General features: G+C 39.3%; 1 protein-coding gene across 1 annotated transcript in view; it reads right to left on the bottom strand.

Annotated features, from left to right (window-relative positions):
• The window catches only part of LOC109960998 (proton myo-inositol cotransporter-like), a 142,426-nt gene that overhangs the window by 124,457 nt on the left and 342 nt on the right, over positions 1-17,627 (bottom strand). The window contains exons 2-3 of the mRNA XM_020601523.1: positions 17,412-17,620; positions 352-511 (exon numbers count right to left, since the gene is read on the bottom strand). Coding sequence (XP_020457179.1) covers positions 352-511; positions 17,412-17,620 — 369 coding nt within the window. The remainder of the gene's footprint in view (positions 1-351; positions 512-17,411; positions 17,621-17,627) is intronic.

Genomic DNA, 17,627 nt, shown 5'->3' with positions numbered 1-17,627 from the left:
GCAGGCATATCAGGTGACGCCACGGTTTGACGTGCCTGTGTAGAATGGGGTTAGCCCAAACCAGATATAACGTACAGGCCTGTTGGGTTTGGGGTCTTTTCATCTTTCATCTGCCTGCATGCAGTTTGGAGGTGCAAGATGCCTGAGCGTGTAATGTTAATTTTTACCTGTGTTCATGGAATAAATCAGCACTGTTTTGTAGTTACTTGGACTGCCTCGTCTCTCAGAGTCCGTATGGTAAAAAAGTACCGGGTACAACAACATGTGCTCACATATGTACCTGACTATATAAAATGCTACACTGAAGGTATGTTGTCAGTGTAATGTGTGTTGGTGTGATATTTGTCTGACCTCCATCCATCGTGCTGCAGATAGCTAAAGGCACCATCGATGAGGCTTGCAGTGAACTGCCCTCCAGTGATGAAGAGGGTGTTAACGGTCACCAGCTGACCCCTGAGGTGGGGAGGAGAGGCCTCTGCGATGTATACGGGTACTGTCATAGAAGCAATACCTGCACAGCAGGGGAGAGGGAGAAACAATGGTTAATGCAATTAGTGGGAGATACTATCAAACGCAGTGTTTCTAAATATACTCATGACTGACACTCATAAGATGTGCCTTGTACAGTAGCTAGGGTGGCTCACTGTCAATTAAAAATCCACTTACCTTATACTGTATCTGTTATAATCCGTGTTTTTATACTGTATATGAAACAGGTCTCTTGTAGTGACAAACTCAAAAGAATTTCATGTGGCAGTTACAACTTTGTCCAAGTGGCAAAAATATATATATATAATATTTCTGCTTTAACTCTAAATAAATAAAATATAATTATTAAAATGACTCATTAATGAAAAAACTAGCCAACACTATTACCATTTTTAGGATATGTATCTATATGCATCTATTTATCTACATAAAAAAATGTGATTTTACCATCATATTTCTGTTAGCTGTTATTACTGTGGTCAGTTATATTGTGCTGACAGAAAATTAATTAATCAATAAATTTTTTATGTGAACATATGTGAGCAATTTACAAACCAAGTAACTTTTATATAATTGTTACTAATTACAATAATTTTATTAACCTGTACTCTTTAGTAAATGATGATTTTTAAGAGTTTTTGACCTCAACCTCAACAACAGCAACAATGACATCATGTGGATGTAACGTAAACCCAGGTGACACAAACAAATACTACAGTTCATCTCAGTAATGGGTTGAGTGCTGCTCTGACCACACAATCATATACACACACACCCACAGTGTATTGTCGAAAACATACACACACACAGCCACATGCACACTCCTGTACACACGTACACACAGAAAAATAACATGTTTTCCCAGGATGTATCTGACAAGGTGCCATGAGACCACAGCTTCCTGCAGCTGGTTCCTGATAAGCTCTATTAATAGTCTGCCATGGCCCCTACACCCCCAGCCCCCAACCCCAATCTCTGTCTCCTACACATCCCTACTGCCAACACCCTGCCATCTACAGAGACCATGACTACATGGCTACCTGTTGCTATAGAAACCACTTGCTGGGAAACCAACCATGCTGTCTCTGAGCGGGCGCCGCATTGTGGCAGCTCTGGAAAGATGAATTGATAACCAAGGAGGGGGAGGATTTCTTTCTTTTTATTTTGGCTTTTTCACGAGTAAACTGTGTGAGAGCAGGGAAATCACTATCGTCACATTTCTAAGCTCGGTTATGTTTCTTAACATCAAAACACTAATTAAAAAAACACTGTACTATGGGAAAAGTTATGGTTCAAGTCGCTGCCTAGTCTGGTGTTGAATGATCAGAACAAAAGCACTCATCTGGTTCCATGTTCCAAACAGCTCTCCAACAGTGTCATTCTTATGTTTTTATTCAAATTGATTTAATGACAGTGCAAACACACTGAACGGATTTAGAGTCAAGTCTTTATCTTAGTTATGGCTAAAAAAGGATTACCATCTGACGGCGGAAATCTGAGATGCAAAACACTGCCGAGATCTAATTAACTGCTCGTTGGCATTATGCCTGTCTTCTCAAGCCAATTTGATGGAAATCCATTCATATGCTTTTGAGAGACACTACTGGAAAGCAGATATGAGAAAACCATAACCTCTATGGCAAGGGTTACAGTAGAGCTAGGACTTGGAAAGAGTAAACACAGTGTACTGTTTAGTCATATATCCAGCACAGTAGCCTCATGATACAGTATGTAGCATCTGTGACACCACCCATATGAAGTACATTCTGACTTTTTTGGAAGTAACATAATGTGCCATGTGTAGAAGAACAGTATCTTAAGATGTTTCTTTATTAGTTTTAACAAAGCAGTGCCTCACTGTAATTCTAATGTAATCAATGCAAGAGGCTTTAGCATTCAGTTGTGGTGACCACAGCCTGATCTATACTGAAACATTATCAGCACACTCTGCCGCTGCTTAGCAAAGGCCTCCATCTTTACACTTTTTTTTCACCCTGCAGCTGCACCGTCATAAATGTCTATAAATACCTGTCATGGTGACTGACTTTTATGACCTCTGTTATTTTAAAAGGTAGAAGGCATTACATACATTCAGGTTTTGATTGAATATATGTAATTGCCTGGAAAAATATGGAACATAGTAAATCTGCATTTCCAAAACATTGCCATGGCAACAAAATGGCTTTTGTCAATTATTTCTTTAAAGTGCCCATGGCATGCTTTCCCTTGTTTTCTGGCTTATCAGCAATGTTACAGCAGTGAATTATCATCTTAAATGTGACCTAGAGCTAAAAAAATTAGGTGTACGTATGTTCTAGTATTTGTATGCAGAAGCAACTCGGGTTATACAAGTCTCACAAACTCTCGCTCATGAGACTTATTTTCCAACAATGTAAAGTCTTATGTGATAGTTCACAGATTTCCTTCAATGGTCATAATCTCCAGGCAGTTGCATGTTCATGATCAGCCCACCAATGCTGGGTTCCCCTGAAGCACAGTACCTGTGTGTTTTGACTGCTTGAAGGCAGCGTGTATGCTGCATGTGATGTGTTGCAGGTTGGCGAGACAATTCTAACAATCCATGATACTATTGTCAGTGCAACACTACTCGTTGGAATTAATTTCACTACTTTGAGATATGTGGTCACCTGTAATGCGAGGTATTTGTCGGGGAAGACACAGCAATCAGTGCTTGGATTTACCCACCGCTGGATCTACTTGAGAGGGAGTGATGTTTCTACTACTCCGTGGGACATTAACGGTAAGTTTAAAAAAAACAACAAAAAAAAACACACACTCTGTAGAGATAATTGTTTGCAGAAGTTACTATGTATGCATTACGCCAGTTAATTACCCGTGTTGTTTAGAGTGTTACAAATAACTTTTCGGTACATATACCATTGTTTACCTATATCCATCCATTATCTATGGATTATTCTTATTCCTGAATAGAGTTGTGGGGGGCTGGAGCCTATCCCAGCTGACAGTGGGCAAGAGGCAGGTACACCCTGGACAGGTTACCAGTCTATCACAGAGCTGACATGTAGACAGACAACCACACACACCCACACTATGGGCAATTTAGAGTCACCAGTCAACATAAGCTGCATATCTTTGGACTGTGGGAGGAAGCCAGAGTACCCGGAGAGAACCCACGCAAGCACAGGGAGAACATGCAAACTACAGCCAGAACCTTCTTGCTGTGAGATGACAGCGCTAACCACTGTGCTGCCCTCTTTACATATGGGTGGAGGAGAAATTCAAAATGAATTAATGCTGTTGCAGTTCGTCATGCTGTCCACTTTCATATTCTGGCTCAAACATGTCAGGTAGGATTTGAGGTATTGTCACTGCCAAAAACATAGCTTATTTGTCTGTTTTTTTGTTTATGTGTTGTCCTGGCTTCCTGACTGGTCTGGTGTCAAAGTGTTCCCCCATTGAGATGTGTTTTCCCTGTTCAAAACTCTGTTTTGTGTAGCACCACCTCAGTGGTTGTGGTTAGGATAATGTAGGGATTCAGGTTAGGGGAAACATCTCAATGAGAAAACATCAGCAATAGGAGTTGTGCACGTTCACAGTGGCGTTGCTGCGGTGGCGTTCGCAGCTATCAGAGCGGGGCCCTGACAATGTCAGCGGCTAGGCTAGGTCCCTTATCTTGTTTTCAGGAGGTGGCTCTCGGGTTTTATTATTCTTAAATAAGTACTATTTGCAGTTATGATGGGTGCAAAACTAATCTAGAAGTACCCAAGATTAAACATTAAATGGCTGGAAATGATCATGCCATGGGCAGTTTAAAACACAATCAAGACTATTGTTCTGGTTTTGAACTAATAAGACACAAGTATGATTTTAACTAGCACAGCCTATACAATATTCCGAAGGTTTTTTTTTTAGAAAAAAAAATGTACTGAATTGAATCAATCATCATTTTGTTTTTAAGTTAAAAAAAACAAAAGTATACAGATGAAAATATTTCAGATGTCCAAAGTCCTGCTCACTTTCATCATAAGGTTAAATTAAAGTAATCCTGGGAAGGGAATGAACATGAAACAATGGTTATGATCAGTAACCCAAGCTTCTATGAGTATAGGCGAAATAGAAGACAAAAATATGAGCTGAAACAATTAGTTCCTGAGAGAGATTTTAGCTAAAATTTTTCCACATTGAAAAAAAGAGTACATCAAAAGCTCCCCTTAATTTGTTGATCACTTTCAGATTTTTACAATCTAAAAATAGTTTCAAGTTGGGTGGGTGTTAATTATAAACATTCTTTTGTGCCCTGTGCCCTGCACTTGGCTGTCCCCAAAACAGGTCCGCTGCAATGGCATAAATGCCACTGTGACCTGTGATCGGCTCCCTACACCAGCACTTTTTCTTCAGCTGGCTGGGGGTGGGGACAGCAGGGCTACCAGCTTAGAGGGCTATGCCTATACTCATAAAAGCTTGGGTTACTGATCGCAACCATCATCCTATTTCGTATAGGCTTCACCCTCTAAGAGCTGTCGCTATTGGGATAAAAGTGCAGCTGGATGTAGTCAATGCCCTGTTGGCACACCGCCGCCCAAGAGCATTAAAACACACCTCAGCTTGCCAACATACCCCATAATAGCAGCCCAAACAACATCCTCTCTCCTGTATCCTGTATTTATTTAAATAATTATTCAAAGAAACAATATGCAATAAATGATATTCTATTTTCTGTCATGTAGTTCCATTCATTGTCCCTGTTTTAACGATTAAGCATGTAAACACTGAACAGCAGATTTCATGCCACTCTATAAAGCAGTTAATCAGTAGAGACAGCAAACACCAAAGGCCATGAAATCTGTTTTCAACTCAGTTTTATCTGACAGCTGAACTGTGACTGTGTTTGCACTGTATGTATACTTGTGACGTTACACAAATGCACAGATCTCAGCATGCTTAACCCAAATAAGTCCCGCTGTAATGCCTCTATACTTCATACAACTGAATCTCTTCCTCCTCCCCCTTTTCTTTCCCAGTTTTCCCTGCTACTTCCCCCTGTTTGAGCTTTCTATAGCCATATGGGTCACCAGCTGGTCTCCGTTCAAGTCATGCTTGCTGCCGGAGAAAGCCCATATGCCTGCAAGTGAGATCCTAATGTTGATGTGTTTTCCTAATAATGAATCACTTTCGTTTCACATCTTGTTGCAGGTTAAACATTGGTAAAATATGTTAGAGCCTGTTAAATCTATCCCATTACAGGCCAACACAAAGGCCAGATACTGTATTGTTTTGTTTACTGACCATCTAAAATAAAGTGTTGTTTTTTTTTGCTAGAAAAGCAGAAACAAAGGGGCATAGTTTAACATGCAAACAATTCATTATACTTGAAAATGAGCACCTTACCATGTAGCCCCTGCTTTTGCCTGTCATGTGACACTGGTAATAAAATAGCTCAAGCAACTGAGTTTCCATTAGTTTAATTTCTTGCTACTTATCCAATCTGACACTAATTTATCTGCAATTAGCTTAAATTGGATGATAAAATCAGTCTGATGTATTGTCAGGTCCCCATTCTGATACAAGTGATTAGATTAGATTTAACTTTATTGTCATTACCCATGAACAAGTACACATCAACGAAATGCAGTACACCAGTGGAGAAATTACAGGCTTTACTCTCTGCTGGAACTGAAAAACAAACTAGAGGCTACATTTCTTCACTTGCTTCAATGTGAACCCCTTACAACTGTCACACTGTTTTCTTTCTTGTTAATGAGCTCTCCTTTCAGCACCAGGAACAACTCCCAGGACTGCCTTCTACACACACACAAGCAAAAGTTAATGTCTGGCCAGTCTCAGCCTCAAAAGCTCTGCATAGCACACTTAAAGGATCTGTCTGGGCTTGTGAAGACAGCCTATATGCATACACTACAAAGTTTGGGACTGTCTCACTTGATCAGAGTACAAGGGAAATACTTCACTAGACCCTCCGTCACTGTGATGAAGAAGAGACAGGCAGGGCACCTTCTGGCACTGAGGACCTGGCTGTGATGGAGGATGCAAATTAGATGTTAATGGGTGATCTTTGAAAATGCACAGTGAGGCAAAGAGAAAAATGCTGTTGACTTTCAAATGGGTAAATGGTGTGTAAATGCAGTAGAGACTAATTAAGGATGGCTTCTTAACTAAATTCAGTAAAGCCTGCCTAAATTCACATTTTGCCAATACAGATTTGTCTGCCTAAAGGCACATTATTACATATCAACTCCAAATATAAAAAAATTGACTTCAAATAGTCATTATAGTGACCTCTGGTTTATATAAAACTATCTGGGGGCAAACAACAACAAACAATATATATCTTTGTAATGATGCAATTTCCACAGACTCCTCACTATGTCAGGATGTGGTGCACAGATGAACCAGCAACTAAGAGAAGTGAGGAGAAGAGAAGGCTTGAGACAATCAGACAACGAGTAACAGGTGAAGGCAATGAGTGGTAATCAATTGCAGGAGTAAAGCTGAGACAAGTGAGATGACAAAGAACAGGAGACACTTTCAAAATAAATGTACCAAACAGGAAGTAGGCCCATACCACAACACATTAAGCCTACACTTAGCTTGTACCTAGTTAGAACCAAAATTGTGGCATAATTATCTAAACCAGCCAATTCATTAAGCAAGCTCCAGAAAACAATTAAATGTAATCACAACAGTACTATTTTATATAAACCCTTTGTGTACTGATTTGAAGGAGAAAACAGATCAGCATTTGAAAACATGATTATAAACACACTGTAAGAGTGATTATTTGTGCATGTGCATGACTAATTATGGCTGTAGGTATTACATTTCTTTTAAGAAAAACATTTTTAACTGGTGTTTTTTACCATTTACAGATCATGGAGCATCTGCTGTTTTAAGGGGTGATGCTTGAAGGACCGCTACTACATGTAAATAGAGGGTCACATGACCAGTGTCATCAGTTGACAACCATGCTAGTTTGTCTACTTGTACAGTAAAGATGTAAACAGTGATGTCAGTAACATGTCTTAGTAAAACTCTACAGAAAAGGGAAAAAAACATAAAGCTTGTTTCTGTATTGTTTCACATCTATTGTTCCAACAGAGCAGTGCCTTGTCACTGTAATTCTAATATAACAAAAGCTATTTTTTATGTAGAAACAATGATTATAAGAGAAGCATTCATCTTGAATGGGGCTTTCTGCTTCTAATTACCATTATTTCCCTCTTCTGTGTTATATTTTAAAGACTGTCAACCACCCAGTACCTTTTCACCAGTTTCAGTACCTCTAAAATGCTAGTCTGACTGGGAAATTACAGATTTCTTCCTGCCAAAAGGTGATGACAACTAATACATTGCTACTGAATGGGGTTTTCTGCCTCAGTTTACCTTTATATCATTCTTGTGCACTGATCCCCAGCAGTTATTCAAGAATCTCTTTTGCACTGGAGTTATCTAAAGGCATTCTGGATAATGTAGGAAATCATTAAATACGTAGGTGTACTTAAGATTGGTTTGAGTGAATTACTATGCTTATTGCAAAATAACCCACACATCCATTATAGATTAAAAAGTAGATTTCTTCTTTAAGATTGAAACATTTTTCCACAAATACCTGAGCAGGAAGAAGACCTTTTAATTTGATTGATATTACAAAGTCATGTAATAAATTCCTGTCAGTGCTGGCAGTCTGGTTCAGTACTGTCTGTCTGCTCAGACTAGCAATGGTTCATGTCACACAACAGTCGCTGCGCTGGCCAAAGGGCAGTTAAACGCTAATTAAACAGATATACCAGAGGCTTACAGGTAGAAATACAGGGAGCTGGGGCACTGCAGCGTATGGCCTTTCCTGGTTTGACAAACAGCTCTGATGACCTTTTCGGTGAGTTCACTTCAGAAATGCTAAGCAATACCTTCCTGGGAGCCAGCAGTCATATTAATGAGTGTGCAGATGACAAACTTGTTTAACTGCATACAATGAAAAATGCCACCTTATTAGCTTTTCCAGCAGCTAATTGCAAAACCAGAATGTGTTCCATTAAGGCCTAGCGTATCTATGTATATGTAATGAAGATCACTGTATGGGAAAAGATTGTGACAGCAGAAGGGGTGAGAACATTTATAATAAAAACAGCCACTTACAATTTACCAGCTGAAATGCCCTGAGTGATTAGTTTCCTCCCCAGCTAGTGTTTGTAAATGAAAGCAGCATTCTCAAACCTCATTTCAATTCACATGGTCATTTAAGACTATAACGTCTCACCTATTATCTTTTTCTATGCATTAACCCCCAAAAATTGTTTTTCCCCCTCACCTTTCATTATTGGTGATTCTAAATGAACAACAATGGATGACACTATACTGACATTACTATTATAATTGTTTGTGTTAATATCACAGCTTTATATCCTGGTATTTCAAATTAAAATTGGCTATTGATGGTTACCAATCTCTTTAACAGATGAGTGGACAAACTAGGTAATTATATGGTAGCATTTATACATAAGTATATACTCAAACCAGTTTAGCATTTCTGTAAAGCAATTTTGTGTTACTTATTGGCCAATATATACATACACCAATGCAGATACCATATATCCACAAAAGATAGTATCGGAAGCATATTTAGCTAGCTAATTTATCACTTTACCTCTAGACTACACCTGCTGCCCATCTCTCTCTCTCTCTCTCTCTCTCTCTCTCTATCTATCTATATACAGTATATAAATACATATTTGGTCAATAAGGTCCGCATCAGGTGTCGAAGAACCAGGGCAACCTGATGAGAAGTGGGCTACTGGAACAAGACATTCATGGACAAGAGATGAGAACAGGGAACTATTGGAATGCTACTATACAAGTAACCCCAGCAAGAGGGGTTGCATACAGAGGATGTGGGACCTATGGATATTTCGAAACCCAACATCTAGACTAACATCAAACAACTAGTAGCTCAGTGCTCTAACATCCACAAGAAGCACCTGCTATCACAGCTAGAGATTGACGAGGTACAAAACAAATGCTCCAGCAAGGGGGAGCCAGGATGCCAGGTCAGGGGGGAGATATCATCACCCCCACAATCGGAGATTGGGTACCAAGCCCCAATAACAAACCCAGATGAGCTTAATTCAAGAGCAGCTGACCTGAGATTGAAGATCACCAGGAACCTCCGTGGCCAATTACAAAAACTAAGTGAAATGCCTTCTGAAAGTCTACTAGAGGATGTGAATTCAGCACTAAGAACAATCCCTACTCCGACCATCACTGACACCAACAAGTTCATATACACAACAGCAACCGTGATCCTTGAGATGCTTGGCTATAAGATCAACAAAGGCCATAAGAAGCAGTATCCTCCATGGAGAAGGATGTTGGAGACAAAGATCAAGGCCGCAAGGAGAGAAGTTAGCCAGCTATCGGAACTGTTATTCCTTCCCTCAGCTCGGGTCCTCTACCAGAGGCCTGGGAGGCCTGCAAATTCAAAATGTGTCTGGAATTGAAAAAAAGAGCAAAAGGACATGACAGACAAATTACACATTGTTTATTTTCAGCAAGAAAAGAGGCAGCAATTTGTTATCATTAACTGAACCCTTTCTCTACTTGGAGTCAGGCTTGTAAAATTCTGTCATTGTTCTGAAAGACTGTATAGAATGTAGTGGTTTAGTAGTGGGCTGGACGAAAAAGAGAGGAATCCCACTTCAAAGCGCTTTGTGTACATAAATAAGTCCGGACTTCAATGTGTGTTTAAATATGCACAGGTATAGTTGCTTGATGTTGTGTAATTGGCTGTGAAGTGTGACTTAAGAAATTTAGGGACAGAAGTGCGTTTGGCTGAAAAGCTGAGTGTGTGTATTGCAATTTATGCTTGTTATTGTTGTCAAATTTCATGTGTTTACAGAATGTATACTGTGTTGCTGAGGTGAGTATAATTCTCACCCCCTTCTTGCTCACTTGGGTGTGTTTCTCCCTTCTCCCTTTATCATAAGATCAGTGTTTGTGCAATTTGTTTCTAGCCCTGTGTTTTTGCTGTTGTCATAGTCTGGAGAAAAATGGTCATGTGGGTATTGACTTGTTTGTATGAATAACTATTTCTTAATATTAGTAGTACATGAATATTGAACATTGCCTATGCACTTGTAGTTGTAACCTACTATTAAAATGGTGGGGTTTTTTTGTTGCTGTGGTCGATTCATGAGGAAAGAATAGCTCGTTGCTTTAACGTGCTTAATGCTGCATATGCTGCCTGTTGTTTTTAAAGGGGGGAAGTGAGAAGTCTCACTTTGGCTGGTCAGAGACAAACTGGAAGTGGCTCGGTTGTTCAGAACTGCGTGCTCCGCCTCTTACCCTCCCCCTGAGCAGAGGACGGAGGAGAGTAAGCCACCAAAACAGCAAAGTTGTGGACTATAGAATGAAAACAGTGAAGGATGCTAAAAGCCCAGCTGTAAGGAGAACTTCAGAGTCCAATGACAAACTAATTCTCATTCAAAAATATGAGCATCACCTTTCTCATTTTGCTGCCCTCATTACTGTAGCTTTAAATCTGCAATAATGGCCTTTTTCACTGCCTGGGGACTCAATATTGACATATCTTCACCTTTTAAGTTGAATTTGTGAACCTGTCAGCAAGCAGTTGCTTATTTACACACCCAGCAGTTACAGAGCATTATTGCCATTTGGAGTCACGTGTCTGGTCATCAGGTCCAATATATACAGTACTTTCTTTTAGCTCTGTTTTTGGTCTCCACCAACTCCAAAATATCTGATTCTTAATCTACGAACTGCTTGAGTATGTTCACCAGTTAGCTGCTAGCACCAAGCCTCGTCCACAAACAGTGTGTACACACAATTCTGTGCTGAAACCGTGTATACAAACAATTTATGCACAATTTTATTCAATATTCTGTATCAATATTTTCTTACCTTAATTTGTTCATACTCTGTGAACAAATTTAATACTGCCTCACCCCATGTGTATGAACAAATGATGAAGGCCTGGCTGGCTAAAAAATGCAAACACATTTTAACTGAAACTATATTAATTAAAAAGGTTTTAATAGCTAATATAATTGATTAATATAATTTAAGGCTATAATGATTAATTTACTAATGCATTGACCAAATGTAGCATATTAAATAAACATGAAATTAATGCCCTGTCATTCTGATTAATCACAGTTTTAATTGAAATAAATTAAATTTAAAAAACTGTTCTAGTTTATAAGTATATAGAGAAATGGGGGCATGGCAGCAGGCTACTTGAAAACCACTGGAATGCGCCTGTCATTTTAGAATGATTCTGATTTACACTAACATACACACAATAGAAAGAACAAAATTGGCTGGTGTCATGAATATGATGGTAATGTCTCCTGCACTTATTTTGTGCACAAGGTAAGAACATTTCTATGCGCATGTTAGTGAATAAGGTCCACTGCCTGTCTGCCGTTTGGTGTTTACAGTCTTATGCAAAAGTTTAGGCACCCCTTGATACATAACAGATTTTGGTGATTTTTTATTTGAACAGATGTTAACACAGTTTCTCTTGGAAATGGAAAAAATGCACAATATTTTCTGCAAACAGTGATGCATAGTTACTTCTTATGCCATAAATTGAACAAAAATAAAAAATAAAAACATTATTATGGCATGGTGCAAAAGTTTGGGCACCCTACACAATCAGTACTTAGTAACACCTCCTCTGGCAGATATCACAGCTTGCAAACGCTTTTCATAGCCAGCTAAAAGTCTTTCAATTCTTGTACTTGGGATCTTCTCCCATTCTTCCTTGCAAAAGGCTTCTAGTTCTGTAATATTCTTTGGTCGTCTTGCATGCACAGCTCTTTTAAGATCTACCCACAAATTTTCAATGATGTTTAAATCAGGGGACTGTGATGGCCATTCCAAAACCTTCAGCCTGCGTCTCTTGAGGTATTCCATAGTGGATTTCGAGGTATGTTTAGGATCATTGTCCTGTTGTAGAAGCCATCCTCTTTTCAGCTTCAGCTTTTTTACAGATGGTGTGATGTTTGCTTCCAGAATTTGCTGGTATTTAGTGGAATCCATTCTTCCCTCCACCCGTGCAATGTTTCCTGTGCCACTGGCTGCAACACAACCCCAGAGCATGATAGATCCACCCCCATGCTTAATAGTTGGCAAGGTGTTCTTTTCATGAAATGCTGCTCCTTTTTTTCTCCAAACATGCCTTTGCTGATTGTGTCCAAAGAGTTCTATTTTAACTTCATCAGTCCACAGCACTTGTTTCCAAAACGCATCGGGCTTCTGTAGATGTCCTGTTGCATACTTCAGACGTTGGATTTTATGATGGGGACGCAGATAAGGTTTTCTTCTGCTGACTCTTCCATGAAGGCCTTGTCTGTGCAAGCATCGCTGCACAGTGGAACGGTGCACCACCACTCCTGAGTCTGCTAAATCTTCCTGCAGGTTTTTTGCAGTCAAATGGGGGTTTTGATTTGTCTTTCTGACCAGCATACGAGCAGTTCTGTCCGAGAGTTTTCTTGGTCTTCCAGATCTCATCTTGACCTCCACAGTTCCCCTGATCTGCCATCTCTTAATTACATTTCTTACTGTGGAAACTGCAAGCTGACAACGCTTTGCTATCTTCTTGTAGCCTTCTCCTGCATTGTGGGCATCAATAACTTTCATTTTCAGGGTCTTACACAGCTGCTTAGAGGAACCCATGGTTGCTGGGTGTCCACAAGTGTGTGCACAAGGTTTGAAGAGTCAAAGTATTTGTACAGCTTTGAAATTGGCATTTACCAATGACAGCTGTTGCTGTGCATCAGATCTAACGAGCTGATTAAGGTCTGATACCTTGTGAGAGACTTTGAGACTCTGGAACTCTTAGGGTGCCCAAACTTTTGCACCATGCCATAATAATGTTTTTATTTTTTATTTTTGTTCAATTTATGGCATAAGAAGTAACTATGCATCACTGTTTGCAGAAAATATTGTGCATTTTTTCCATTTCCAAGAGAAACTGTGTTAACATCTGTTCAAATAAAAAATCACCAAAATCTGTTATTTATCAAGGGGTGCCTAAACTTTTGCATAAGACTGTATAACTAGAATTGAATAATCGAAAGTAGTAGCTTAAACTGTTAAACTGTATTTTCGGTTCCTTGTACTGAAACATGTGTAATGACAGTGAAGTGAATCTAATCTAATTTGAGCTGTAAAAGTGAGTTTGAAACTGTATTTTGAAATAATTAGCTTTGTTGTCATTTGCATTTTTTGCATTTATGCATTCCTCCACTTTAGTTGATCACAAACACATGGGTGCATTGAGATAGACATAACAGCATAGGAAGGAGTCATGGGGTCTGAAATGATAAATATGTCTCCAGTTATAGTGATTGAGAATAAAAATCTGTTGCTGGCGGAGGAAATTTATAAATGATCTCAAAAGTGGAACAGGAGAACGTGACACTCGTCAGTATTATGGCACTTAGAGGGAACATTGATGAAAAACAGTGTGCTGAAATGAAAACACTGATAAATAATTATAAAGTTAAAGATAAATCTGTAAAGCGTGTTTGCAAATGTGAACGAGAAATTGCTGTCTTGCAATTATTAGTAGTCATGCTGAAATGATGAGTGACAATACAATAATATATCAGCTGGTTAATTGGTGGAGGCTGCCAGGTTTGAGCAGGAAGATGAAATAGTTGATTTGCTTGACATATATTTAAAAGCATTAAAGCTTTCTGGTAAATATCCCAGACATTTAAGTGAGATTTATCATCAGATTGAGAGGTTTCTGAAGGATGAAGAGACAAATAAAGACCATGAGCGCAGTGAGGTGGCAAAAGGGGAGGTGCTCTGCTCTGCTCCATCTGGTGTCCATCCCCAGACCACCGCCAAGAAGCTGAGGTGAGTTATGACCGAGGGGGAGCTACACCCAAACTCCCCCATTCTGTACATCCAATGTCACACCAACGTGAAGGGATGCTTCCTTCCCCGGCTGAAAAAAAGGGGAAGAAAAAGGTGCCTGTGCTTGTGACTCCTGTCGAGCCAGCCAACCCCCTCCATCTTCAGTGCCTGCTGTCGTCATCCCCCACTGCTATACGCACAGCCCAGGGGGGTGCGTAAAAGCCGAGGCAATGGTGTATTGGTCTGAATATAGACTATAGGCTAAAACATGATTAGATAGCAAAAAGTGGTGTTGTGGATTAATTTTTTGTCGATTGCACAATTGATTAGTTAAGTGATTGTTTCAGCTCTAGACCCTGTAGTTCATCAAGAGATTCTGGCAAGGATGTAATAGTTGTTGTCTAGATTTTCATTTTCACAATGTGCTATGGGATAAAAGGACAATATTATGACAACCACATTAGTGTGTGTACAGGGCGAAGGGAAAGCAATTCAAGGGAACATATAGTACAGTACCTCTGTGTTTTGAATGTAATGTGATGTGTAGACACATGCAGTGGTTATTTCTGATCATTTTATACTTTAAATCATGAGTAAATTTAATACAGGTGGACTCTCTTCAGGAGGTAACCTGGGTATAAGGTAAACTTTACTGTCGTTTGCACTTTTGGTTAGTTGTCAGAACTCAATTAAATTAGATGTTATTTTATTCAGATCTAGTAATATCTTGATGTAGATGCTAGTACATCAGTTTTAGGATTTTTACTGTCTGTTTTTTTTATAATCGGTTCACTGCAGGCCTTATTGGTGATCGCCCAAAAAGGGTCTAGAGACGATTTTCCCCAGCATTCGTCACCATTGGGGTCTTTACGTCTCTGGGGACCCTGGGGGTTGTTCAGGAATTTTGCCCTTCGGGTTTTTGCCTGGTGAAGAAAGAATTGTAATGATGTGCATTGAAGCTGTTTGTTTTAGCGTACAGACACTTGTGAATACTGAAAACTGTGTTTTTATCTTACAAGGGGAATAGAATCACCATTGTTTGTTGTCATTTCATGTTTGTCGTTCATTTTTATGTTCATGTCTGTTTATTTGTAATCTGTTATGAATAGGAAGTTATGTGTCATTTCATATAGTTAATTTGTTCACTATAGTTAATTACTGCTAGGATGTGAGATGTTAGTAATTTGAGTGAATGAGTTGTTTGATGAAGTTATGTCTCATTAGAGTATGCAGGAAATACACTGCTAAGGTTACAAGTTTATTGAAGAGTTAGCTTTGTAATAAGAATTGATTTTAGATGTAAGAAGAGGTTAAATGCTTAACTAAAATTGCTAGAGTTTAGAAGTGTTAAAGTCTCAGGCAAACATGTTCACATGAGCCATGTTACAGTACAGGGTAAATGAAATAAAAGAGAGCTATGAGGGTTTTCATATCAGCACTTCCTGTCAACCACCTGACCCCACAGGAAAATGATGCTAAAATTCATAACAAATGTTACATGTCCAGATCCTATTTTCCAGATCTTATTTGGGTGTCTTTCAAATCCAAAAAAAACCCAAACCCAAATCACACTGCATCCAACAACTTAAATGTTAATTAGATGGAAACAGAGGTATTTCTTATATTCTCCTTAAAAAATCATTGTCTCTCATACTTTTCTAAGCCATTTATCCAGCAGTAATACCCTCCCACATTCCCACGTTATTGAAAATTAACCAAAGAGTATTCATCAAATGCAAATTTCTGATGTCATGTAATCAAACTTCTATGTATGGTAGAGTTTTTTATATAGTAGGATATATATCACACAAAAAAATCCAAGCTGTATCACAAGAAGCATTTGAAATGGTCCTAAAAGGGGTCTGAAGGCTAATCTGGTTTCAAACATCAAAGGCTTTAGTTTGTAAAGGAAGTAAACACAAAACTGTTCTCTTTGGGCTGGGATGTTTACTAAAGAATGAAACTTCCTCTCCCATCCCAGTGGTTAAATGGTCTGAAATTCCTCCACATACTGTATCAATGAAGAGAGCACTTGTAACTCTCAAAGTGAGCATCGGACCAGTGCCATCAAAGTGGCACTCAGCCTGAAAGCCAATTCTATCAGGCCTTTCTATACAGGATGTGACTCATGAATAACAGAAGCCACTAAATAATTTGGGGTACACTGAATCAGATCAAAAGGCACATTGCATGCACAGAGCAGAGAGAAGGATATGCAGAATTAGGGGGTGATTCAAGAGAGAAGATAGCAGCAATATTCCAAATATGAATGGTATGCAATGTACGGTGGTAATGGTAATGTATGAAGGTGTATGTGGGGTGGGAGGGGCGATCTGATAAATTTAACTCAGACATTAGTGTCTAATAAAGGCAACCTTACTGACACTAAAAGTCTCCTGTGTGATTTGTTGGATTATCTTCACTTCCTTTTGGCCATCCTGAGAGAATATCAATAATCATTCAGGAGGGGTTTTCACTTTATCACTAATGGTAACCAACCAAATCTAATAAATCTCAGAGTTAAGACAATAATAAAGACAACAAGTTGTATAACAGGCAGCAGCATGCAGCTTGAGCAAACATAGCATCATGCTGTAGTCTCTGTGAGTAAATCCCAGGTGCAAATACCAGGCCTGAGGCAGGGAAAGGCAGAGAGAGGAAAGACAGCAACAAACCAATAAATAACTAAGTTCAAAAGTAGGCTTTAAAACCTATGAACCTAGCAGACACTTAAGATGATTCTAACCTCTTAACTATTAAGGGCTGGGGACATGTTAAAGCAAAAATTAATAAAGTATCATGCTGCCAGTGGCGTTAAATAATTTCACAATGAAGAACAATTTTGTTTTTGGTCAGTCACTGACTTAATATAGCCTATTTAAGTTTTAAAATGTAATGTAAGACTAATTTCGGTGCCTAGTCTTTTTTTACTTGCTTTTGCAAAAACAAGATGAGCTCCGGAAACCTAATGGAAAAAATTCTCAAACAAGCATGTAATAGTTCAGACTGAAGGGACAGAGAGGATGTAGAAGCCGTCTTACCAAGCCCCACTCCGACAATGAGCCTCCCAGTCAGAAGAACCTCTTTGCCGGGGGCGGTGCTAAGTACGATTCCGCCGACGGTGAAGAAGAAGCTGGCCAGCAGAATGCACACTCTACGCCCCAAGAGCCCGTTGAGGAAGCCGCCCAGCAGGGCAGACAAGGCGGCAGCGGCCACAGTACTTGATATGAGCACCTCCCGCCACAGGGCACTCCGGG

This window comes from Monopterus albus, unplaced genomic scaffold (genome assembly GCF_001952655.1).
Source record: "Monopterus albus unplaced genomic scaffold, M_albus_1.0 scaffold51.1, whole genome shotgun sequence".
Classification (NCBI taxonomy): Eukaryota; Metazoa; Chordata; class Actinopteri; order Synbranchiformes; family Synbranchidae; genus Monopterus; species Monopterus albus.
Note: the sequence above shows the minus strand (reverse complement) of the source record. Positions and strands in the feature narration are given on the sequence as shown.